The sequence below is a fragment of the Melanerpes formicivorus genome, unplaced genomic scaffold (genome assembly GCF_026170545.1).
Source record: "Melanerpes formicivorus ecotype bairdi unplaced genomic scaffold, bMelFor1.0.p_v2 SCAF_7, whole genome shotgun sequence".
NCBI classification, from domain to species: Eukaryota; Metazoa; Chordata; class Aves; order Piciformes; family Picidae; genus Melanerpes; species Melanerpes formicivorus.
Genome location: NW_027142359.1, coordinates 16,349,445 through 16,377,005, shown reverse-complemented (window position 1 = coordinate 16,377,005; position 27,561 = coordinate 16,349,445). Strand labels below are relative to the sequence as shown.

The 27,561-nt window shown below is 39.2% G+C and overlaps 1 protein-coding gene across 1 annotated transcript; it reads left to right on the top strand.

Annotated features, from left to right (window-relative positions):
- The first annotated feature begins 6 nt into the window (after positions 1-6).
- SELENOF (selenoprotein F) lies at positions 7-27,561 on the top strand. The gene is made up of 5 exons (XM_068141201.1): positions 7-291; positions 3,219-3,386; positions 15,080-15,143; positions 24,231-24,280; positions 26,607-27,561. The coding sequence occupies exons 1-5, from the start codon at positions 223-225 to the stop codon at positions 26,736-26,738; spliced, it is 483 nt and encodes a 160-aa protein (XP_067997302.1). The 5' UTR covers positions 7-222; the 3' UTR covers positions 26,739-27,561.

Sequence of the window (27,561 nt, the reverse complement as noted above, 5' to 3'; positions counted from 1 at the left end):
CATCTACTCTAGTCTTGCTCTGAAGAGCTCCTCTAAATAGACCAAAATAGTTTTGCTTTAATCTTCCTGCAGAGGTTTTAGGTTACCTATTTCTGCTCGTGGTGGCGGGGATTGATAACAAGTCTACGTTCTTTCTCATCAGGCAGTATGTCCGACATCCATAGTGGGTGAGGTCCTTCAGCTACCTCCCGGCAACGCTGGCAGGAGTGTTGTGGCACCAAGATGGCGGTGGCCGTCGAACTAACGGCTTTGGGGCGTTGCTGGCTGTGGTTGCTAGTGGGGCTGCAGGCGGTGAGAGGCTATTCTGATTTGTTCGCTCTCGGGGCTGAGTGCGGCTGGATTTCCTGGGCGAAACAAGGGGTGTAAGGACGAATGGGGCAGGAGTGAGACGTGTCCCACAGCGGGAGGCGGAGGCGGCGAGCCTTGCACTGCCCATCCCATCCCCGAGGCGTCGTTTAATGCTTCGTCCTACGCCTGTCTGGATGACTGCCTATTTTATTCTTTGTCGGAGGCTGTCCTCTGTTTCTCCCCTCTTCTCTTTAGCTGTCACTGCATCTGCTTCTCCAGACTGCTAGAGTCGCGTTTTGAAGCCTTACCATCCTCCACTTTGTCTCTCCCCTCGGCCCCGGTTTGCCGTGTTAGCTCCCAATGTGCGGCGATCGCTGCGGGTATTGCAGTGACTCCTGAAATAAATTTGCAAACTTCCTCGCTCATTTTTAATGGGATTTGTGCTATTATAAACCTTCTGACGTGCGTTATCCTGTTTGCTAAAGCTTAGAATGTTTTTGGAAAGTGAAGGTGGGTAACTTTTGATTTCGAACTGAAAGTAGTCCCAAGAAGGCAGCCCTCCGAGATTTTGCAGGCAGGTCAGCTTTCTCTATTTTAGTGCACCTGATTCCCTTAAAGTTCCAACCCGCCTGAGCTGCAGAGTCATAAAAATGTACAAAAGGCCTGTTAAAATGTTTCATTCTAACTATTCGGTACTTCTAAAGCAATTTGTATCAGTGATGAATTTACTTTAGTGTATGAAATTATTTTAACGTGAAAAGTGAAGCAGTCATATGGTGTATTTGTAGCCAGAGCTGTAAAGGAGAGCATGCTGCTGAAATAAGCCCATCACTGAAGTAGCTGAAATGTTCAACTTCTGGAGGGTTCTTTTCTAATCCTAACCAGCAGCATTAATTAGTATACTGAGTATTTCAGTATAGTGCAATGTCTACAGTACTAAAGCTGGTTTTACCTTGCTGTGCAACTGGAACTACTTCAGTGAAGAATTCTCTTGTAATGAAGTTTTTACTTACTGTCAAACAGTATTACTTTTCTTGGTTCCCCCCTAAAAATAAGATGCTATTTGCCTTATGCACGCAGATGCTCTAGAGCTCTGGTGGCAAAAAATGTTGCTAGTGGAGGCAAAATGACAATGACAGCAATACTTTTTCTCTCCCTGGCAAACAGATTCACAGGAGAGGAAATGATGACACTAACGCATAAAAATGGTGGATAGCAAGCAGCAAGGTGCAGGAAAACTGTTCTAGCTACTGTTGTCATTAATAAGTGAACAGTAATTAAGATGTTGCTTTGGTAGTATTTGGCATGCTCCTTGGATTTTCTATACTGTTGTTGTGGTGGTGTATTTTTCACTATCCCTCAGAAAGAATTGAGAATTAACCAGGTTGGAAAAGACCTTCAAGATCATCAAGTCCAACCTATCATCCAGCATCATCTAATCACCTAAACCGTGGCACCAAGTGCCCCATCCAGTCTCTTAAACACCTCCAGTGGTGGTGACTCCACCACCTCCCTGGGCAGCCCATTCCAATGGCCAGTCACTCTCTCTATGAAGAACTTCTTCCTAACATCTAGCCTAAATCTCCCCTGGCACAGCTTGAGACTGAGGATAAATAATAGATTATTCCAGTAGGGTCCCATTTTTGCTTGCTAGCTGTCATACACAGAAATTACTGTAGCAATGTCCTGTAGGAAGAACAAAAGTAGCATTCTGCCTGACAATAATAATTTCAAAATATTTTTCTATGTATTAACTATTTTATCAGGTACAGAGAGACTAATGAAGCACGTAATATTTTCTACCCATTCCCAATCCATAGCATTTCCAATCTTGCACGTCAGTGATGTGGTTTTCCCTTGCTTGGTCCTTTCAGGGGTGTAAATGGGTTTTATCTCTATCTTGCTTGTGTGTGCTATGTACATTAAATGGTGGGTAACTGGTAAGAGAAGGACCAACTTAGTTTTTCTTCTGTATTTTTACGTTTGATCCAGCATAATTCTTATGCCTCTTGCCTGTTACCATGCAGTCCATCTGCTGGTATCATCTTACTTTTCTCAGAACACAGAGATGCTTTTTGATTATTTATTTGGTGTTTGAGATGCTTTTGCCCAAGGTCTTTTCATCAAGGCTGAGAAACATTTGGAAAAACTGTCTCCTTTCATAATTTCCTCTCTTGCTACCCTTGCTCCCTTCTTTCCTCCTAGCTGTATGCTGGGGTAGGTTTTAAGCTGGGATGTGAGAAACCCCCATGTAGGGAAGTGAGATTGTGAAAACAAACCCAAATATCATTTAAGTGCTGGGACAATTGGTAAAATTGTTTTGGCTGCTCATTAAAAATGGAACTGGTGTTATCCATTGAAGTCATGCAATTGAATTGCTTGTTTTAATGTATTACTAGTAAACCATAGTTGCAGGGTTTTTCCTAGACTTCCCCTTCTAGTATGCAGTTTTCAAGTGAAATCAATGCAAACATAAAACTTAAATCCTACTTTTATGTCTTCTTCACTCCCTGGTTGTGCTTTTCCCAAGCTTACCTGTTGTATTTATTTTCTAAGTGTGTTTTTGGTGACACAAAGTTTACTGAGATTGGTTTGCATGAGCAGGCTTTAGAGCCTGTGGCTGTGTGCATTTCAGCTGATTCAGTTTTTTCCTCGTTTGGAGCTAGCAATAGGGAAAGAGTGGAGTTGACAGAATGTATAGGAAAGTGAATTTTGGCAGATCTGATACCCTGAAATGTGCAGATTATGAGTGTCTAGAATTCACTCTTTTACACCATTCCCAGTGTGCAATTAACAGGCAAACCATTAGGAGCTACTGTAAAGTGGTCACAAAAAACTTGGTTTTTCTTTCTAATCATTAAAGCATTTTAAATCTTCCTTTTAAAAACCACTAGTATAATACTAAAGAATAACATTGTATTGCCTTTCAGATAAGTGTATACGGAGCACAGTTGTCATCAGAAGCTTGCAGAGAGCTGGGCTTCTCCAGTAACTTGCTATGCAGTTCTTGCAACCTTCTTGGACAGTTCAATCTGAATCAGTTGGATCCATTCTGCAGGCAGTGCTGCCAAGAAGAAGCTCAGTTGGAAACCAGAAAGGTGAGTTTTGGACCAAATTCTTTGTGGATTAATTTAATATATGATATGTTTATGTAACTTTTAAAAATATATGAGTATCTGGATTATAGTCTCAAGAGGAAAATACAGTGTTGCTTGAGAATCAAGTATGCACACAGGGTCTACATGCACAGACTTGCCATATTGCTCCAAAATAACATCCCTGTATGAACCTTTGGTTCTGTGACAGCTCTTCTCTGACCTGAAGTGACTAATAGGGGGGTTATGTTTGGGTTCTTTTAATTGAAAGAAGTGTGAGATTTGTAAAAAGCAAAGAAAAAAATTACTAGGAGAGTGATATTCTTGAACTGTACAGCTATAGTTGTACAGATTTTTGTCAATGTGCATAAGATGTGGCAGAAGAACTTACAGATCGGGGTAATTTGTGTTGTCATTGGGAAAATAAACTAGAGGAGGTATGTTGCAATTCTGTCAGTGTGACTTCTGGGGAAAATACTCTGTCTTTGTGACTTCCTAACAATCTTATGTGTTGCTGAGTTCTAGAGTGGTGCTCTGGGTTTTGCTAATGCTGTGGCTATGTGCATGGACATCCTCAGCATACATGAATCTTGATTTCCTGAACAGTATTCCTTTCAATTACATGCCCTAGCTTGTTTGTTATGTGAGCAGGTACTTGTTCCCTATCATGTGACACAGCATCTTGGTAGTCTGTGCTAACTGTTGAAATTCCTGTACATAATTCAAGATTTTCAGTTAATTCTCCTTAGAAGTATGTGACAAATGTTAGAAATGGAGAAAGCAAGAATTCATTAACATTACTTGTGCCTGAGTTCTAGATTAGTTTAAAATGAAAGGTAAAGGTATGGCATATATAGCTGAACATTTCTGTCATTGCTGCTTTTCACAAATGCTCTGTAAAGCATGCCTAGTCCTAAGAATACTTTGTGCTGTACATCAATGCAACCTCAGATGAGATGTTTACAGATTTCAAGTGTTTCATGTCCTTGATAGATGTTTATCAATCTTGGTCTTGTTACCGGTCCAGTATTCTGTGAATGGACATGCTGGAAAACAGCCATGAGGTGCTCCTGTTGCCCAGTATTTGTCTTGTTCTTCACTTCCACTGACACCTGTCCAGTGAAACAGTTTAATTACTTCATAATTGTACTGTGGGTAAAAATTAAAAAATTTCATGTTTGAGCTCAGACTAATTCAGAAGCTAGCAATATTGCTTTAGACAGCTGCAAGTTTTAAGCCTCAGTCTGTCAGATGAAGAGTACTGCTGGTGTGTAAAACGGAGAAGGATGAAATGGAGGTGAAGCTAACTGTGCGTGAAATTGTAGTAGCAGGAGAGATTGTCCATATTTCGCAGTAGCTGAAAATAGCTGCACTCCATCTGCAGCTTCACTTATGCTGTGTGATCATTTCAGACGTAGCTATAAGCATATTAATTCTCTATTACAGTCTTGAAGTTATCTCAGCAATATATTTGTGTCAAAATCAAATTGATTTTAAGAATCAGCTCTGAAATCTGCAATACGTTAAATTTCACAGTTGCACTATGCAGGATCACTACAACCCTTGAAAGTCATCGATATTTCTAAACAGAGTTTTGAAATTCCTTGCTCACCAGGTTGTGTTGAGCTTCAGCATTTTGAATTTCTCATGACAAGTGTTTGTCATACTGTAGTGCGATGAAGTTTGATTTAGAAAACATGGCATCAGGTATAAGCAAAAGTTAGCCAGGAGGTTTGTGACATGGAAATGGATGGTAGGGATAGCAGAATGTCATTGGTAACATCACACATGTTTATTGTGCACTACCTCTAAATAATTATTCCTTTTCTAAGTAGTTTATTATTCTACCGTAAAACCAGGCAAACCTAATGATACAGAAGTCTGCATATACTTTTATATGGAGATGAGTGATTATTGCTCTTCTGTATTTTTTGCCAATCCATCTAAAATAATTGAGATTTTTTTAGTAACCTCCTTGTGCAGGTATCATAGTATCAGTCAGGGTTGGAAGGGACCACAAGGATCATCTAGTTCCAACCCCCCTGCCATGGGCAGGGACACCCCACACTAGATCAGGCTGGCCAGAGCCTCGTCCAGCCTGGTCTTAAACACCCCCAGGGATGGGGCCTCGACCACCTCCCTGGGCAACCCATTCCAGGGCTTCACCACTCTCATGGTGAAGAACCTCCTCCTCACATCTAGCCTGAATCTCCCCACCTCCAGCTTCATTCCATTCCCCCTAGTCCTACCACTACCTGAGATCCTGACAAGTCCTTCCCCAGCCTTCTTGTAGGCCCCCTTCAGATACTGGAAGGCCACAATTAGGTCACCTCGGAGCCTTCTCTTCTGCAGACTGAACAGCCCCAACTCCTTCAGTCTGTCCTCATAGGAGAGGTGCTCCAGCCCTCTGATCATCCTTGTGGCCCTTCTCTGGACACGTTCCAGCACCTCCACATCCCTCTTGTAATAGGGGCTCCAGAACTGGACTTCAGAAACTTGTAATGGTTTATTACATTGTAAGAGGACAGGTCTCCAACTTGATGTTCTTCCTGCACCAGTAAATAGTTTCTTTTTATTTTGACATGAAAGTACTAAGCAACACTGATGTGGAGTAAATGTAGGCACTTTAAACTTTGGAGTTGGGTTTTTTTTCCTTAAAAAAAAAAGTAAATCTTAAAGCCTGTCACAAGGTTGCTTTACATTCAGATCTCCATCCCACATCCTACCTCAACCTCATACGATTTTTCAGTATTTATGCCTGCTGTTTGAAAGTTAATGCAGGTCTATGGACATAAGCTGTAGACAAACAGAATGGATGAGATTTAGACAATAGTGGCCTTTAAGTGTTGAGTATTCTCAGCATTTTGAAAAACGCTGAAAACAGAGAACCACTGGAGAGAAAAACCTAGGAATGCATACTAGAAAATCCTGTAAAATGGGAAGAAAAATCAAAGCACAGTAGAGGAACCTGCTGTGGTTTTATTATGGATTTTCACTGGCTGGTCAGGTAAGTTAGTCTTCATTGTGGATAGATTGGTCAAAATATGTGGCAGCTGGGCGTGTTGCAAAGCTGTTCCTTCCCTAGTTGTTGCATTGTAACTGGTGCTATGCTTAACTGGGTATTCATGGTTTCTAGAGGAAGATCCTAAAGTGTTTTTACTGCATCAAGCTGACATTCTTTTCTGTACTAGTCCTTGGTACTTGAAATTGTAGGTAGTCACTTTACAACATGAATGATGTAGCCTGTTTAAACATGGCAAAACCACAAGAACTTCTGGTCTGTTGGAAGTGAAGCCTAGGCTCTGGCCATTTCTTCCACATCAGCCACCTGTTTCTGCATGGTATCATGCATTTGAGAGGGTTTTGTGGGTGAAAAACACAGAGATGAGGTACAATATACAAAAGAATGAATTATACCCACTTATCCCATGTAATAAGTAGCTGCTAATGTTCAGATTGGTCTATTCTGAAGAAAATTATCTCTTAATTTCACTGAAAGGTAAAAAGTGTATCTACATAAATTCAGTTTTCTGTAATGTCCTATACCTGTCACTACAAAACTGTCACTCAGGCCTTTAAAGATTATTGGGTAGGAGATGAGCATGTATACAGAAACTGTTCCTCAGAATGGGCCATTTTAATCCTTATGAATAATACTTACAAAGTAGTTTGACTATAAATTTTCTTTTGTGGAGTTAGTGTTAGACTTGTCCTGGAAATTAAGTAAATTTTTAATGTAATATTAGGAATAAACTTGTCCACTGTAATTATGGCTGTGTGCTACTTTTAATTATAAAAAAAAAAAATGATCAAATTGAAAGCTTTCTTAAAACTCCACCTTTTTATATGTTCAGACCTTTCAAATGTGCTGTTGTGAATTACAGGCAGGAGTAAGATAACATTCGTGTTCAGACTCTTTAAAAAACTTACTGTAATTGTTGAAACTAGAATAATGAAATGCTTTTAATGCTTTAGGCTGTTCTTGTGTGACCCAATTTTGTTTCATTTTTCAGGATTTATTTTTCCTTCCCTTTCACTAAAGTACTACTCTCAAAAATTACTCTTGGCTCCCTGCTTGTTGTGCCAGAGGCTCTTGATATGAATAGTTCCAGTCAAGCAGTCTCTTCTCTTGGTTTTTAGCTTGATGGGTAAAATTGAGAACTACTTAGAATTCATTGACATCTCAGTGGTGTGACATAACTGTAAGTTGTATCAATTCTAGATTCTAGTTTACTCACAGCTATTTCTCAAAACATTTTGATGTGTTCTGCAAAATCCTTTGTAAAAATTAAATTGTGCTTTTACATAGCCATGCTTGTTACTTCTAATATGCTTCATGAAAATGGTTCATGTTTATTGTGTTTACTCAGTGTGACTTTTAGAAATAGCATGATTCAATGACAGCATATTTTATTTAACACTCAAGTAATCAGAACTCTGTAATGAAGGCTAATATATGTCAAATGATCTCCCCCCCAAGTTTGCTATTAACTAAGAAGTGTCCCATACAGTTGACAGAAGAATATTTTTATGGGGAGTATTGACAGAGAAGTTGGGTAGTTGAGATGGTTGTGTTTTCTCTAGTTGAGAAAGTCTCTTTTCAGAGTATCAGATTATCACAGTATCACTAAGGTCGGAAGAGACCTCCAGGATCATCGAGTCCAACCTGTCACCACAGACCTCATGACTAGACCATGGCACCAAGTGCCACGTCCAGTCTCCTCTTGAACACCTCCAGGGATGGTAACTCCACCACCTCCCCAGGCAGCCCATTCCAATGTCCAATGACTCTCTCTCTGAAGAACTTTCTCCTCACCTCGAGCCTAAACTTCCCCTGGCACAGCTTGAGACTGTGTCCCCTTGTTCTGGTACTGTCACTTCAGAATATTATGTACGGCCATTCAATGTAGTAAAAATGTGCTGAAGTGGATGTTCTTCTCAAGAACTTTACCAGGTACACTCTTACCCTCCTTTCTGTACATGATTTGTCAGCAGTGAAAATTGATGTTGACAAACAGTTCTAGATAAGGAAAGTGTAGCTAGCTAGTCAATGCTTAAGATGGATATTTACCATCTATTATTTGGATTGGATTCACCAAAAGTTCATCTCTGTCAGATAAACTAATGTAAAATACATTATCTGTCTATAGACCTGTTTCTGGCTTTATCAGTAAAAAAGGAAAGGTTAGGGAAACTATAAATTTGCTAAATGTGAGTTAAAGCTGATGTGCATCGGTCCTGGTGAATCATAATAGCATTAGCTAATTAAGTCTAACCTCCTTCATCTGGAGACACATGGATAAAATACTGACATTTGACTCTGCGTTCATTGAAATGACTTCCAAAAGTGCCAAGTCAAATAAATAGTTGATGAGTCCATTCTCAATAATTTTTAATGCAACTCTTTTGAGATACTTTCTTTTTTCATAAAAGTAGATTCAGGAGAGTAGAGATGCACAAATTCTAAAGGTAAGTAGATGGTTAGATAGTGAAGTTAATTGGACAGTCCCTTCCAAAATTAGAACTTAAGCTATTAATTTTCTCCACTTTTTACCTTACTGAATTCTGTTCGCTAGGTCCAAGTGTGGGCTTGTACATAGGAGTCTTTTCTCCATCACTCTTCTCTGTTCCACACTGCCCCCACCCCCACTCAGATAAATTAGGCATTCACACCACTTGATCCATGCTGCTGCTCCAGAAGTCTGTAGTTGATTGTTGCTCAGCTTCTACCTTTTTTTTCTCTCACTCTTGTACCATGTGGCTTGTTCCCATGGCCTTAAACCAAACCATTTCAGAGGGCATAGTTAATAAAGTCTGTCAGAAGGGGAAGTTGTTTTGGAGCTTTTTGGTAATTAGGGTTTAAAGAGCAAAAATGTTTGTGATCCTGCAAGGAGGAGATTATTTTTTAACACCAAAAATAAGGCAGACAAATGCCAGCATTTTCTGTCTGTGGAAGGTTCATAATGGTAATGCACAATTATCCTATGTACGTAATGAATGAAAAAGTTGACTATTACTCAAAGCAGACCTCAAAGTTCTGAAAATCTCTAAGGATACAGATTCTATAACTGTTCTTAGTAAATTACTCTAGTGCTTTACCTCACTGTGATTCCCCCCCCCCCCCCCCCCCCCTTATATTCAGTTGGAATCCCTTCCCTGCAAGGAAATGAGAGCTTAGATTCTGCTTCAGCTTTGTTCAGAGGATTTTTCCTGTACTACATACTGCTAATCACAGGAATGGCACTAATTCAGATAACTGGGTTTTGGCTGTTTGGCTCTTTGTTTCCAAACTCATGTTTAGAGTTAGGCATCTCCCTTCAGAGGATAATGAGTTGTGAATGGGAGTAGTTTCTTTGTTGCTAAATTTACTGATTACATCAGGTCTGAATGATGTGAATGTGTAGCAATGACTTTATTGGCTTTCTTCATTACAGAACAGTAATTCATAATATTTCTGGCAGTGAGATTTTTCTGACAGCTCTCTGTTAACCCACAGATTCTTGCTCGTTATCTGCCTCCAGGGAAGGGGAAGAGTAAAGTGATTTTGAAAACTTCTCTCCATACAAATATCCTGCATTCTTTTACCCACAGAAAATATTTTATAGTTTATATATCAATGTATATTCCTTTATTTTAATCTAGTTGTCCAGTAAAAGAAATAAATTAATTGGTGCTTACAAGACTTTACAAAAGAGCATAGGAAACTTGCACCAAAATGTCTTTTGTGACTTCACTTCTCAGAAGAACAAATATAAATTTTCAGTTTGCTGTTTTGCTTCATGAATGAGTGGGACACTAAAAATTACTTTGCATACCTCTGACAAAACACATCATGCTCCTATTTTAAAGCAGTATCAGTTTGTATATGCCAAGCAACTTTGTCCAATAATAATATCTATATTTCTGCTGACCGTGAAGTAAAACTGTAGTATGCATTGATAGAGGATAGAAGTCATAGAGTCATAGAATTGTTTCTCATTTGGAAAAGACCTCTAAGATCATTGAGTTGAATTGTTGACTTAATACCACCATGGTCATTCAACCATGTGCCATAGTGCCACGTCTTCACATTTTTTGGACACCTCCAGCGACTTCACCACCTCCCTGGGCAGTCTGTTCCAATGCCTGACCACTCTTTCAGTGAAGAAATTGTTCTTTATATTCAATCCAAACCTCCCTTGGTACAGTTTGAAGCCATTTCCTCTCTTTCTATCACTAGTTACTACAGAAGAGAGACCAACGCTCACCTCGCTGCAACCTCCTTTTGGGTAGTTGTAGAGCAGTAAGATCTCCCCTCAGCCTCCACTCCTCCAGACTAAACAATCCCAGATCCTCCAGCTGCTCCTCATAGGACTTGTTCTCACAGAACTTGAACAGCTTTGTTGCCCTACTCAATGGGATGATCGGGTTTCTTTGGTAGAGCTGCTTATGTAGTTAAATAGAAATTGCATTCAGTTTCATTGGAAGAAATTGCTTGCATTGGAAAGAGATTAGTCGTAGGTAATCATTCGGTGGAAGACTGTCTTTAACCTGAGGCAAGTGAAAAATCAAGACTTCTAACTCATTTTACTGCTTGTTCTCAGAGCTACTTTTAAAAATATTTAAACTGTTTCATATTAGGAAAGGAAAATAGGCAAATATTGGATGGATTCCAGATACTGTAAGATAGCTATTCATCATGTGGCTTTATCTTAACAGCCTGTGTCATTGCGTATTTCAAGAAATTATGGTACTTTTTTTTTTTAAGCTGATTGCAAACAGCTATGCAAATCCAGTTTGAGTGACACTCTGTAACCTGTGCAGGGTCAGGCTTAGTCACTAGTCAGAAGAAACTAGTGTGCAAAATGTAGGTGCTATCAACGTGGAAAAACAAACTGTATTTTTCAAAGCCTTTATGGCATGTTTTCTTGTGATCAGGGTACAATCTTTAAGCACTATTTGTTTCAGTTCAGTTTGATCTGAGTTCCCGTTCGGTGGTAGACACTAACCAGTTACACAGCAGCTTCTTAGCAGGAATGAAATTCTTCTTCTAGAGTTTTGCCATGGGTAGTTGCAATAACAATACTGTATCATAGTATCATAGTATCATTCAGGGTTGGAAAGGACCACAAGGATCATCTAGTTCCAACCCCCCTGCCATAGGCAGGGACACCCCACACTAGATCAGGCTGGACAGAGCCTCATCCAGCCTGCTCTTAAACACCCGCAGGGACAGGGCCTTGACCACCTCCCTGGACAACCCATTCCAGGGTTTCACCATTCTCATGGTGAAGAACCTCCTCCTCACATCTAGCCTGAATCTCCCCACCTCTAGCTTCATTCCATTCCCCCTAGTCCTGTCACTACCTGAGATCCTGAGAAGTCCTTCCCCAGCCTTCCTGTAGGCCCCCTTCAGATACTGGAAGGCCACAATTAGGTCACCTCGGAGCCTTCTCTTCTGCAGACTGAACAGCCCCAACTCCTTCAGTCTGTCCTCACAGGAGAGGTGCTGCAGCCCTCTGATCATCCTTGTGGCCCTTCTCTGGACATGTTCCAGCACCTCCACGTCCCTCTTGTAATAGGGGCTCCAGAACTGGACACAGTACTCCAGGTGGGGTCTCACCAGGGCTGAGTAGAGGGGGAGGATCACCTCCCTCGACCTGCTGGCCACACTTCTCCTGATGCAGCCCAGGATCTGATTGGCTTTCCAGGCTGCAAGTGCACATTGAGAGCTCATGTTGAGCTTTTTGTCCACCAGCACCCCCAAGTCTCTCTCCTCAGGGCTACCCTCCAGCCAGTCACTGCCCAGCCTGTATTTGTGCCTGGGATTGCCTCGACCCAGATGCAGGACCCTGCACTTGCTCTTATTGAACTTCATGAGGTTGGCTTGTGCCCACCTCTCCAGCCTGTCAAGGTCCCTCTGGATGGCCTCCCTTCCCTCCAGCGTGTCTGCTGCACCACACAGCTTGGTGTCATCAGCAAACTTGCTGAGAGCGCACTCAGTGCCACTGTCCATGTCACCCACAAAGATGTTGAACAAGACAGGTCCCAGGACTGATCCCTGAGGGACTCCGCTTGTCACTGGTCTCCACTGGGACATGGACCCATTGACAGCCACTCTTTGGGTGTGGCCATTATAAATTAAGCACCACTGAAACTTTGTCTTGCAGAAATTGCTCCAATTCCTTCCTAGTAACAGGTGAAACATTTTCTTTCAACTAAGCTAAGGTCCCTTGTTTTTAATTGTTGGAATACTTTGCTTTTACAATATGTATCCATGTCTAATGCTACTCTGATATAAATGGTAGTTTACTTGCTTGTAATCACCACTTTCAGCATTAAGGCAGGCATGACTGATAGCATGGTTTTCTTCCTCTTGGTCATGAAAAGCCATGTTCACTACATCAGAGGTAATGAGGTACGTACTTACAAGATTCTTTTAATTAAATTTAGCCCAAGTCAATGGTTTGTAAAAGATGAAAGAAAAGTTCATTCCTTTTTTGTCACAAAAGCCTTAGAAACCCTACTAGTGGAATCTTGAGAAACATTGTAGGTTATTTTTATAAATGCAGACATGAATCAGCCTGGAAATCATAACAGCACTTGTTGTGGATGTTAAAATGGACACCAATAAATAGTTAAGAGTATTTTATTGCCATTACTAATCTCACTTATGCACTCAAACAAGTGATGCATTGTTGTAAAATAAACTAAGTCATGAGCTGAGCATTGTGTAATGAACTGTCTCATCATGTTTGTATGCCTCCACATTGAGTGCAGTGCATGTCATGCTTAGTAATACTTCATCAACACAGTAAATGCCTTCACAAGGGAGTATGGAGGGCATCTGCTCTAGACATGATGAGATGGTAACAGCAGTAGATATTAACAAGTATGCTTTTGTTGTGGGCTAAGTGATGTGAATAAACCTGGGTTTCTTGCAAAAGACACTTTTGTTTGGAGTGATGAATGAAGCCAGCTGATTTTTCTTTTTTTCCCTTGTCTAGCCACTTAGAGAGCAGCTATTTGTCCCAGCATGAATATGAACTTTTTTGTACCAGCACAGTTGGCCTTCAGTTGCAGCAGTTATAAATTCAAAATACAGACATCAGTGATTGGAGTAATTTGCTTTGTTAATTCTTTTGCTAGTAGATATTGGATAGGGGCTACAAACTGGAAGTAGTTTATAGTGTCAAGATGTCTTACATAGTTTAGATTCCTACAGTAGTCTTGTTCCATTGAAATCATTGTAAGCATTATTTGCAGTAATAAGAGCTGGAAAATGCTCATTTTACCATTCTCCTAATTCTTGGTATACTTAGTTCTCTATGCATTTTAATAGGAAAAAAATGCAGGTATGTGTCAGTATCAGAGAGTCAGTATAAATGTTCAGTGTGTGAGTGTGTAAGATGCTATCTACATCTAGGATTGCTGATTAAATTGGGTTTGAATGCTTTTAAAAGAATAATGAATAGGGACAAGATGACGTTTATAACCTCACTATTCTGTGTTTCCTCCGTCTTTGTAATTATCTCGTGTTTTAAGTTCAGAGGAGCTTTAATTATGCAAGCTAGTATCCGAGCTGTTTATCAGTGTCTTTTTATAATTAAAATTTCTATTTGGACACTAAGAAGAACATGAAAAAAAAATCTGGTATTCCTGATCTCTCAAGTATTGTTTCTGGGCAGATAGAGATTTTAACAGTCAAATCTTAGTGCTACAATCTATTGTTTCGTCGAAAATATCTGTGTAGTTTAAGCAGATCTCTGTGATGCTCTTTGTAACAGATAATACACTGTAGTATCTTTAGTTCTGTTTTCTTTGGAAGTAATGAGTAAATAGTTAATAAAATTATCTTTGATATTTCTGCGGCAGTGTGTGGCTTCCCTTTATGACTTTCCCCCCCCCTTTTACAGAGGGCTTAGCACTCTTAAATTTCATAGTGAAAGCTTATTTTTAATTACATATATCCAGAGTTTATATTTTAAGTGAAATGAGAATTTACTTCATTTCAGCAAGGTTCTATTTTTCATTCTCTTGACTTGAAAATGAAAGCAGAGCTCTTAGTTGTTTATAGAAGGCAATGTGTTGAATTAAAACTTTGTAACTGAGGTTTATTGTGTCAGCTTCTCTGTACATAGTGAGGTTTCAGGGCTGGAAGGATGTGATATGATAATATAGTATTGACAAATATGTATAAGATTAAAATGCTGAAATCTACTGTATCAAGTTCTATTTTAGTAGCCAGAAAAATCTGTTGTAATTTATATTTGAGATTCAGCAAACTATAGGATCATTTATGTCATCAAAAAACCCCAAAGTTTAAAAACATGACTGTATACAAGATCAATAGACTTTATTTAGATAGTACCAAAAAATTGAACTTAGACTTTGCTTTAAGATCATTGAACCTCAGTACCTTGCACAGCTGATAAAATGATGGACATCTAAAGAATAAGCATCAAAGTTAGCCCAGTCTGTGTAAATTACTTCAGCTAAGGCCTATTAATGTGATCTGTACTATTTCTGCAATCACAACTAAATCCAATAGAATACTAATAGTCCAAATTCACTGCCTTATCTTTATTACGAACAGTAGTTCACTCTCAAAGCTGTGTTTAAAATGGAGACTAAAATTTCATTTAATGAAACTTTACCGTAAGCAAACTAGTAATTTAGATTTTTAGGTCATTAACAACTTATTTTTATTACTGCAGCTTTATGCAGGAGCTGTCCTAGAGGTATGTGGATGAAAACTGGGACGGTTCCCTCAAGTCCAGGGTAAGTAAAGCCATTACTGTTCTTTCAGATCCAAAATACTGTCACAGCTGAATGACAAAATGTGCTTTTAAGTACTACTGTAAGTAGTCATAAATTTTGTATATTATATCAGGAACGTTGCATTGACCTGAGACTCATGGAACTGTCTCCAATAATTGACAGATGAAATTATATTCTGCACTTACAGAACTACTTTCTTTTCACAGATCCTGCATATAATTGTTTTGTCAGTGGATAATGACAGTCAACTACAGTGAATGGAACATAGTAGTGTAAAAAGCAAATCAGTACCATCAGTGTGTGGTGGGTGGAAGCTGCAGGAAAAACATCTGTGAGCAATTTTGAACCGGAATTTTCTTATAAATGGGGGAAGAGCTTAGGTGATAACAGTACTTTTATTTGATGTTCCCCCTGCCCCCATCATAAAGATCCTAATGCTGTACTTTGGACACAGAGGAAAAGAACAAATCTAGTTTTAGAAATACAGTTGCACAAAGAGCATGTCTCTATCTGCCTTGGCTAGTATTAATAGGTATTAATTTGAAGGCTGACGGACAAACAAGTAAGAGAAAAACCCAAACTGATTTTAAACCAGCTTACAATTAATATGTTCTGCTGCTTTAGACCCTTTTCTGCCTCTTCTGCCCATGGACAGTTCAGTTCATTGACTCCAAGACCAGAACAAAGCTATTTTCTCTTTTCTACTGTTTAAAATGCCAAAGTTGCTTAAATGACTTGTCCTACTTTGTTAGTATAGGAGTCCATGTTATGTCCTTCACCATTCAAATTTAGCAAATGTTAAACCAGTCCCAGCTGATGTTGCCCATTCACTCAGCTGCTTTTTTTATTTTTTTTGGTTGTAACAGTGAAGTGCTCTTTTGAGCTACAGGCTTGAAGGAAAAGGGCTGCCTGTTGGCGTGCCTCAAGCCTGCATCGTCTTCATGTGTAGGTCCTAAAAAAGGAATGGCCCTCAGTTGCTGCTGTGTGCACACCATGAAACAGAAGCTTACAGTACAAAGAGAAAACCTGAAAACTTAATACTTTTTTTCCCCCTTTGAATTCTTGGTTATCTAAGCCTACTCTTAAGATTTACATGACATTTACCATGTAGCTTGCTTTTTTTAAATGACTGAATAAATTTCAGTGTTTTTTCAGGAGGTTCTGTTTTGACTACCAGTTCTTCTTCGGTACACTAAGGATCAAAAAAGGGCTGACTAACACTACCCTTGATCTTTTTCCTTTTTACACCAATTTCTGTAGTTACCCAATCCAAAATTCATCTTTATTTGAACAGGTTGGAAGATGGGATAAATTTTAAGAGCACGTTTAGTGGTTTTTTTTTAAAGCAGTGTTTCTGGGTGGTATTTGTCCTCACATTAGTATTAATGTTAGAGTACTTTTGCACAGAATTTAAAAATCAAGTGGAAAATCCACAAGTGTCTCCATCTTACGATACTGATGCTCAATAAGTGTTTTTATTTTAGGTTTTCACTTGGATGTTTGCTGTGGAAGTTAGGTTGCCTGAACGTAATGCTGCTGCTTTTGAAGCACTGTCTTTGTAGGCTTCATTGAACTGTGTAGCCTGTTATTGACAGTGCCTTACTGCAGATAACTCCTGATTCCTTTCCTATACCTTCTGCTACAATTTTAGAATCATAGAACCATAGAATGCATTTGGTTTGAAGGGAACTTGAAATGCCATCTAGTCCAACGCTGCTGCAGTAAGCAGGGACATCCCCAACTAAGATCAGGTTGCTCAGAGACCCATCAAGCCAGACCTTGAATGTCTCCAGGGATGGGGCCTCCACCTGTGCAACCTGTTCCAGTGTTCCACCACCTTCATAGTAAAGAACTTCCTCCTCATGTCCAATATAAATCTCTCCTTCTCTAGTTTAAAACCATTGCTCCTTGTCCTATTGCTACAGGCCCTTGTAAACAGTCCCTCCCCACATATCTTATAGGCCCCCTTCAACTCTAAGGTCTCATCAGAGCCTTCTCTTCTTCAGGCTGAAAAACCCCAAGTCTCTCAGCCTGTCAACATAGGAGAGATGCTGTTGTTCTTTTGCAGAATATACACAAAATGGCATCACTAATTGGAGGACTCTGTATGGATTAGTTTGTGTTACCTCTGTATCTGACTGTGAAGTCTTTACCTGTAAATACCTGTGTAAATTGTTCTGCCACTTGGCTTACTCCTGTAGACTTCCACTTTGTCACAGAATGAAGAGTGTTGCTTCATGTCTTAAAATTGTTAAGGATTAATATCTGCTGAATTAATAAATGCTTGTAGATGTTACAGACTAAGAAAGATAGACAGGAAAAACCTGTGTGCTGGTGATAACTGAATGCAATATTTCATGGCCCCTCTGTATCAAAATTGCTGGTTATATTTTTAGCTACAAATAGTTGCTGAATACACCTGCGTGTCTGAAATGTAAGAATCTTTACCTGTGGAACATATTTGTAGATAATGGGAAAGCAGAGAAGTGACAAGTGGTAAAATAATTTGGTCCTCAGCAAGATTATCTTGTGCGTTATATTTTATAATATGACAGATTATTAAAAGCTTTTGTGAGTATGGATGAGGATGTCTACTAAATTTTTCAACTATGACTTCTGGTGACAAGTCAAGTAACAGTTCACATTTCTGCAAGTCGTTTTCTGGAAGTCTTTTGAAGTTCAGTACAGAAATATTTTTCCAGCTAAATTTCCCTTAGCAATAAATTGCTCCATTATAAATGCCGTGCTGTAAAATGAATTCCTAAATTACCTGTATTTTGAAATGGTTGAATGTAACAACTGTTCTGAAATATTTTTAATTTAGAAACACCCTAAAGTAAAACATTGAAAACATAAGTGACAAGATTGATAGATGAGGCAGTATCTTCTTATACCAGGTGACACAGAAAATCTGACTGGTTTTGGTTGACATCTATAAAACAAAGGCTATGAAATACAAAAAGCTGTTTGGGTCAGTGATTAGCATATTACTTTCAAGTTGACTTTTCAGTAGCAGTCATGTTCTGGTTGTGGCAAGACAGGACATCACAGTGCCTAGACTCCTATGTTCTTTCCAGTTTAACAAAAAATGAATTGGGCTGGGTTTTTCACTGAACGTTTCTTTCATGTTTCTCTGCATTCTTTTTGCTCATCAATAGAGCAACTCTCACCTCTCTCTGTGTGACACTTAGTTAGGAAATGGACCTGCTCCCAGCAAATCTGTTACAGAAACAAGGTCCTTAATCCTTGAACTCGTGCAGTATGCATTTACAATAGATCTCTGACTTCAGAGTCAGTTAGCACTCTGTTGCCCAGGGTGTGAAAGCACGGGGAGGGATTCTTTTAGCTACTAAAATGTAATTTGTTGTAGGAGCTCATTTCAGATACAAAATGGTCAAGTACAGTTTTTGTATGGATCTCTGACATTCTGCACAAACTTTTGTTTCTAGTAATTAATTTTTTGAACTTTCAAAGTGCTTGTGTCTGATAATTGAGGGCCAAGTTAAGCAAACTATTCTTTATTCACTGTCTCGTACTAAGTAGTATTACATTTGCTTCCTATTTATTGAAATTAACTCAGGCCAACTATTTATAATCTGTACTTTAATCATCCTCTTGTATATTAGTATTAGATCACTTCCTGTAGCACATTTAGTCTTTCCTACTTCTGAGCTGTAAAAATCAATTGTGTATGTTGAATTGAGTGGCTTGAAGTACCATGCTACATTTTGATAAAATACTTTTTGAAACACAATGTAATAACTCATGTGCTTCCTATTGCTAATTTAACGTGCAAAAAATGTAAATGCATCACAAAAAGACTTTAAATATTTCTTTAAAAATGGAAAATTGATCATACTTTATACTAATTTGGAAACATTCCTCCTTACTCCAGAATGATGATGGAAGCATTTCTTTCAGATGCTGCTCTTGGACTGCTAATAATTCTTTGCCCTGATTGCATAGTTAACTCTTTCGGTGTAAAACTGAGGGAACAGGAGCAATAGTCACCTTCATCACAGAAGTGTGCTGCTGCTTTTCATTGCATAATCAGCATTTATAATGACAGTTACCTGTAACATGAAGCTGTGTGTCTGTACACAATATCCAAGAGTTTAGAAGAAAGATTCTCTTTAGTATAAACTGAGAAAGGTATGTCCAATTAAAAACGTTGGATGAATCCATGTGGGCATAAGTCTTACATGTCCTTCTAAGCATTACAACAGTAAGCAATGGAATAAACCTAATTTAAAAACCAAAAACATTAGAAGTTTTGAGTAGGTGAACTTTTCCATTAATGTTATTAAGTATCTGCCAGTAGAATCTTGCTAGAAGATGTGCTGTATCTTACCAGGAGGGAAAAATGAGCAGTAAATATTTATTGCTGACCTCGTGCTGAAGATTTGACTGGTTCTAACTTGTGTTTTTTCTGGCATCAAAATCTGAAACATATAATGGAGGCAGTAAGTTTTTTAATCTTCTCCAGGCCTTTCTTGTTTGAGACTATTACAATCCTTCTGATGCATGTAGGGACAGCCCAGGTTAAAAACGCTTGTCTGTATGCATAGCTGTTTGAAAACCAGTGTGAAATTTTGTTGCCATTGTATGTTGTCTCTCAGAGAGTAGGTTAATTTTTTTCAACACTTTGTATTTTTCCAGTTACAGATTAAGCAGTAGGTCCTTGCCCCTAAAGCAGGAACAGAAATAATATGAGTATAGGTGAATTTGCTATGGAATTCTCTATAGAACTATGTAAAATTATTATACAAGTACTGCTTATAATCTATGACATTAGTGTAGAGCACTAAATAATGAGCAGCTGCTCACATACTGCAGTTCAGTTCTGATTTAAGCTCTCAGACATACTTTTCAGTTTCAGTGTTTCCGTGTCCTTGTGACCCGCTGTCACAAGCCTAATTGTCATGCCTCTCATCAACACTATTATGCAAAGATATTCTTTAACTATTGCATGAGGAATTTTTTTCCATTTTTTTTTTCCAGTTTATATCCAACACCAAAATCAGTCTCTAGGGTTTTCTATGAAAAGGAGGTTGTAAGAAGCAGTCAGTACAGTAGGTAACTTCAATTGCAAAACAGTAAGAGAGTGTAGTAAAATGGATAAAGTTTCAGAAACAAAATTGAACTGTGGAACTCAGTTGCATTGAAGAATAGCCTTTGGGGGTTAACTCAGGTTACAGCACTTTAAGCTTGTAACAGGTGTGAGGATTTGTTACTTGAGTGACAGATGAAAGCTCATTTGGATATGAGTGGCTGTTCTCTGGCTGCTGTGTTAGACTGAACAAGCTCACATAAAATGGGAACAGAATTAGATGGAAGAAAAAAGTATTCTATAGGCAGTATTATATTTTGTCACTTTAAAAGTAGCTATTACACACTTGTATCAATGTCAAATGTCTAAATCTTCTGAAAGCTGAAGCACTACAGAACATTTTTCCTGAAATTTAAGACAGCTGGAACAAATTTGGTTTCTGTTAATGGGATATTTATTTCTAATGCTGATCATAGTGACTTTCTGCATTAGTCACATTTGCAGTGCAGCAAAGAAAAACACTGACTGTACCAATTACTTATTCTCAATTTTGGAAGCTAAAGTGAGAGACTAATATACTGACATGCATTAAAAAATACAGATTATGCCCTCAAACCCTTTATTTTTTTTCTTTCCACAAAATCAAGCCCTAAGTTGAATAAACACTCTTAGCATTACATCAACACAGTTATAAAGCCAGATACCACTACAGTGCACATTTTGGGACATGTGGCTGCTTGCTTATCATGTGATGTGGTGCACCTGCTCTACCTTCAGTAGTGCCCCAACAGTTTCCCCCCCATAGCCTGACATCAACAGTTTTGCTTCCTCTGATACTCTTTGTGAAAGCTATTTGCACATTTTTACACCGTTATTTAACACTTAGATGTTTAATACTAAAAGCCTAGATCTCTCCCCATTTTCTTCTCCCTGTAGCAGCCTTAGAAATTACACACTGCAGAGAAACAAGCATTTATGTAATCCATCCGTGAGTGACCAGGGAAGGCATTTTGCACTTTGACTTCCATTAGATGAACTGTGAACTTGGTGCTGTGAAACTGTGTTCCAGTGAATTAAACATCAGACTAGAAGTCAGAACCATTCTGCTGCCAGCTTTGCAACTGTCTTTTCACACAACGTTAAAAAAATAGTTTCACCTTGTGCTGTTGTAAAACATGTGCAATACCAAAGCATATGCCTTCTGTTTGAAGGCAGTCCTGAGGTGAGCCTAGGGAGCAGACTTGACTGCTGTGCAATCAACTACAACTAAAAGGTCAGAGAAAAGGATCAGGTGTGTATGGACATTTTAAATCCTGCCCAGCACCAAACTATTTTGCAAAAAGAGATAATACTGAACAGAGCTGTCCTGGGTTAACCCAGCCTGCTCTCACAAGCCCCCTGCCCCCTACACAGACAGGAGGGAAAGTAACACAAAAAGACCCTGGATTGACATAACAAATTTTACTGAGATCATACATTGGAATGGGCTGCCCAGGGAGGTGGTGGAGTCACCATCGCTGGAGGTGTTCAAGAGGAGATTGGACATGGCAGTTGGTGCCATGGTCTAGTCATGAGGTCTGTGGTGACAGGTTGGACTTGATGATCCTCGAGGTCTCTTCCAACCTTAGTGATACTGTGATACAGTGCACAATTACCATAGCCTGTGTGCAGGAAATGCACAGCAAAATGCAAAAGCAGCAACAGAAGCTAGCGATAAAAATGGTTTCCCCCCACCCAAGCACACAGCAACCAGCCCAGCGGAAAAAACAACCACCCAAACCCCAGAAACTGGAAGCAGCAACCGGAACAGGAAGCCTCTCATGTTACAGTCTGAACTTCAAGCCCAATAATACTTTGCTCCAGTCAGCACATTCATTTTGAACCTGGCATGATGGCAGCATGGTATTGAATATCATCATCAGACTCAACCCATGACAAGTGCCTCTATAGAGCCAGGACCAGCCTTTGCCTCTGCACATAGCAGAACAGAGAAATTCACTACTACTGTTATCATGTATCTTTCCTTGTATATAGAACACCTCTTTGTTTGAAAAAGCATGTTGGAATTCAAGTCTAGGGTCTTAAGTGGAGATTACTAAGGAATGTAAGAATTACTCAGGCCTAAATGGCAAGCCAGGTGTTTATGCATGCACATACCTGAGCAGTTCTCTGAGGTATGATAGGATATACTGTAGGAAAACTTCCTGACCCAAAATGGGCATGATGCTACATCTCTCCATGTAGAGGTGCAGATCTATATTCTAGGCATAACCTCATGGTAAATAGTTCGACCACCTACTGCTATATATTAAGGGCATGAAAGAGGGTAGATTTAGACTAGATATTAGGAAGAAATTCTTTCAAGTGAAGGTGGTGAGACACCAGAACAGGTTACCCAGGGAGCTTGTGAATCCCCACTCTCTGGAGGTATTTTAAGGCCAGGTAGGATGAGACCTTGAGCAACCTGGTCTAGTGGAAGGTGTTCCTGCCTGTGGCAGAGGTGTTGGAACTAGATGATCTTTAAAGTCCCTTCCCACTTAAACCATTCTATGAATCTATGAATGAAAAAAACAATGTTGTTGGGTTGGGTTTTTTTCAAGATTTTAATATAACTGGCAGCTCACTGGGCCATGGGGGGGTTCAACTCATTTATATTGTGTAGTGGTTTGGTGCAGCAGACAGAGTGTACAATCTTGATCTGTACAAGGAGCATAGTGGAAGAGGGAAGAACATAAATGCCACTCAGTGTATACATACTGAGAAGTGTTAAGGCAGCTATGCAGTAACATAAATACAGGTATAAAGATGCCAGGGGATATCTCTACAATTACTGTGGAAAGCACTACACTTTGTGAGGCAGTAGGAAGTATCAGTCTTGAGGTTGCACTCATCTACATGCACCAGCTGGATGCATTGCAATTTGTGAGAAGAGATACATTGTTGTCGAACCTTGGAAAAGCAGCTTTAACATGCAGCTAGTACCTTTGTAAGAGTCAATCCCTACTGACAGGGTTCATCCTTGGGGAAATGCTACCAACACACTGCAGGCGTGTCCAGAATCCACTTAATGTCAGTAGAGATTCTAAATCCAGCCTTTGGCATAACCTGAATGTAAAAAGGAGGGATGAAGACTGTGCTGTTTTCTAAATGAAAATGAAATGCTTCCAGAATTCAGACATTCATTAGACTAAAACATTTGGAAGTAGGGGATTATACTCATGTTTTTCCCTGAAATAATTCATATTGTCTTTTCTTTCTAAAGTTAATGTAAACACAAGGCATGTGTTGTGCTGTGTGGTGCAGGGACTGTTAATACTTGCTGTTTGCTGACTGGCACTTCCAGCAAGGAATTGTTCAGCAGCAGCCCACCTGAGCCCTGAACTTATCTCCATGAAGCTACATGACAAGCCATACAAGTCAAACTTAAAGATGATTGCCTTCAGGAGTGTCAAGAGAAAAGCAGACACTGGCCTCTTTTCTTGTTTTTTGTTCTTGTTTTGCCAGTTTCCAACTTGTAATCTCTCAGATCTCCGCAGGAAAAGATTGTCCATCTTGTTTGCAAGAATAATGCCTCTCTACAGTTTACTCTGTGCCATTTCACCTGCACTGCTGCAGCTTGTGTGGGGTGTGCTGGTGAGATGTGTGTTGTATTTAGCCTCACAAAGCTTGTCTTCAGCCAGACAGCAATTGCTCTTCTACTTTTCCTCACATTTACATGTGACAGAGGTGTATGGCCCAGTCTGCTGAAGACTGTCAGTTGTACATAGAGATAAAATAATGTAGACAGTGACACTAGTGTTCAAGGAAAATAAAAGCAGACATGAAGCTTGTTTGGAATACTAGCTATTGTAGGGTTGCTTAGGCATAATAGGTGTAGTAATATTAATTTTATGAGGACTTTAAGAATTTTTAAACATTAAAATACCTTTTAAAGCGTCACTTCAAAATAATTCAGGGAATAGTAGCTTGAATGTAAATTTACTTTATCCAAGTGGAGAAGAGTTTGATTGTCTTTCTTTCTTTTCTCCAAAACATAGCTTTTGTCAGGAGCGATAAGCCAAAGCTCTTCAGGGGACTGCAAATCAAGGTGAGTGCCAACCTAATGTTTTTTATTTGACATGTTAGGAATAATTAAACTTGGTGGAGACACTCCTTCTGTGAATTGTTCCTTACTTGATGATCAAGTAGTCCTTTAGCAGTGGACATGTGTTTGCATTGCCAATCTTCATCAGTTCCTGCTGCAAATATCACCTGGTTTATTGCTCAGTGACTGTTTGATACCAAATCTTTGCTGTCTTTGAGGGTTTGGGGTTCTTTGTTTGGTTCTAATCCAAGAAAAAACATACTGGAACCCATAAATAACAGTAAATGGCAAAAGAATGTGAGGAATGCCTGCATTTTGTCCTTACTTTGTGGGTATCCTGGATTTACTTAAGTTTATTCTGCCAGTTATCTTTTCTCCTGTTCTCTTCTCATTTTTCTGATGGAGCTGTCATTTCCATACATTCAGTGACTCTTAGGTTTTTCTCCTCAGAATTGCCTTGCTGTGTTCTATGGTTCTCTTTGTTCTTTATAGTCTTCAAACATCCAGCTTGCTAGAAATGGAGATACTGAATGGCATTTCTTATGACTTGCCTATGTGCAAAGCTGCAGTGCCCAAAGCTCAAACAATTTTTGGTTTTGTGCTCTAGTGTAAGACTTCATCTTCCTCTTAAAATCCTGTGTGAACTTCTAGTGTATTTCACAGATGCACATCTTGATTCTAACACCTTGTGCTCCCATCTCTATTCACCAAATGGCACCATCTGGAATCGCTTCATAGCTATGCATGGCTACAATAAGTGATTTGTCTTCTCAGCAGCAGATTCAATCTAGAACTGATTTCCTCTGTTTCATGCATTTGTTTCTCTGTCCTTCAGTTTCTTTCAAAAGCTTTCTCTCTTTCTGCATGTCTGTTTCATTTTTACTTTAAACTTTGTAGCTGTATTGAACATCAAAGTGCTCTAGACTACAATTGGTATAGAGCACTGCCAGAAAAAAAACTATTGCAAATGAATCTGTATTTTACAAGACTTTTGGAAAACAGGCGAGAGATGCCACTAGCTTCATTAAGTAAAACCAGCTAGGTTAGCTCAGTAGGATAAAGTAAAATACTCCCTGGGGAGGTCTTTCTATAAACTGAAATGGTTAGAGCCTTCTAATACTGTTAAAAGCTTTTATTTGCCTTACATATTTTGTGCCTTAGAGAGTCTTCAGAAGCATTAAAGTCTTATGTTACTAGCAAAGCCCAGTAGGTAGAGATACAACACAGCAGGAAAGAATGGGATTACATTAGAAATTGATAGTAGAATTTTGAGCTGTTAAAGTGACCAGAAATTTCTAAAATGGTAAAAGGCTTTTGATTATATGAGAAAAATCATTCAGCTGCTTGGTTCAAAAATCCAGCCTCGGTAACTTAAAAGAGGTGAAGTAGAATACCGTCTTTCAAAGCCAGGCTTATGGCATTACCTCTCTGACACCCAGCCCAACCTCCCTTGACTTGGTCTTCCACTTTCCTCTCTTTGACATGAAATTTAAGTCAGAAATGTGAACTGAAGCTGTTGCCTACCTATTTTATTTGAGGCAAGTAACTCTGTTCTGGATCTCGAGACAAACATTTCCTGCTCTTAAACGAATGTGTTTTAATTTCCTGTGAAGTGAAACCTCTTTGTCCCTTGTATGTCTGTCTTCTCTTCCACCTTCACTCCTTAGGACTAGGCAAGAAAATATCTAATCCTGAGCTACAAATACTGGCCAGGTGCTGCTACTAGTGTGCAGCCTACAGCATCTCTGTGTCTTTAAAGCTTCAGTATGGTCTCCCCTGTTACTGGTTCTTCCTTTGCATATACACATGGACACAAACTGTAGCTTTGAACTTCTACCTCTCCTACGAATCTGCAAAGTAGGGGAAAATATAACTGGGAGAGAAGAGGTCTCAGCCTAGGAGAAAACACACTCAAAGACTGAAGTTATAAGCTTAGTTTGATCTTCATAGAGCTGTTTTCTTCAGGAAAAGCAAATACATGGTTGTTAAACACTGTAGCAATGAAAACCATAAAATCAGAACAAAATGTGTGTCACTGGAATATCTACAGCATTCTCAGCAGCAACCAAGGTTTTCTCTTCGGGTTTTAAGAATTCTAAGCTTGAAGAAGCTAAAAGCTAGGTTGATTTCCTAGTACAGATTGTATTGCCAAAGTTTGCCCAGAAGAGACTGATGTTAACGCTTGAAGCATCCTTCATGGTGCCACTCTTTGGACTGTTTACAATTCTTCCTTTCACATCTTTTGAACTGATTTAAATCAGGTGTGGGAAGTATTAATATGGAGAATGCATTTCCAGCCCAAGGTAACTGACTTGTTTTTTTCCTGCAGTATGTGCGTGGTTCTGACCCTGTACTAAAGCTGCTGGATGACAGTGGGAACATCGCAGAAGAACTGAGCATCCTCAAGTGGAATACAGATAGTGTAGAAGAATTCCTAAGTGAAAAATTAGAACGCCTATAAATCACTGCTTTCAGTCCTCTTTCCTTTTCATGTTTTGTCATGGTAATCTTCTTAGACATGTGCTACAATCAAAAAACAAAATTTCACCTTCTATATTCATTTTAAAATATCTGTTATGCTGTAGTAAACATTGTGTCATTGGAAGGGAAAGCTTCATGCATATTGGCTACATTAACAAACAGAATTGCTTGTCTTAACATATTTCAGCTCTTAATGCATTTATCACTTAGAAAATGCTTTGTTTCAAAGTTAAGTATGCAAATATCAGTTTGCTATAATGGGACTAGTGCATAGCAACATTCTAAAAACTGAAGAGCTGCAAATAATTGAAATGATTCCCATGCTGTTTGTCTGCCCACTGTTTGTGAGAAAGTCAGAACCAAATGTGTCCCAATGAAACTGCTAATGCCTTCTCCTCTTTTGTATTGGAACTGTCCTTTTTACAGAAGCATTGTTTACAAGCTGACGGAGGAACTCATGCTCTGGGGCTGTAAAACATTTAGCAAGTGCACTGTAGTGAAGACTACATAGAAAACCTCCAAGGTATATGGAAGTCAGATGTCAGGTGTGCTTTACGTTAAAGTGTTTTACTCCAGAAAGCATGAGCTGTTAAGTCTTGAAAAACACGTTCCTTTGACAAGTTTAGTGGAAGTCTGTTTATCAAATGAATTTATACTGTTCTTCTAAAATGTGTATCTTTCTTTCTCAGTTGAAATTGATGTAAACAGGGAGTATACACAATGTGTGTGCTAATGAGTCGAATCCACCATGACTTGTCAGGGTTTTTCCACTTCGAGTGAATAAATACAGTAAGCAAGAGCAA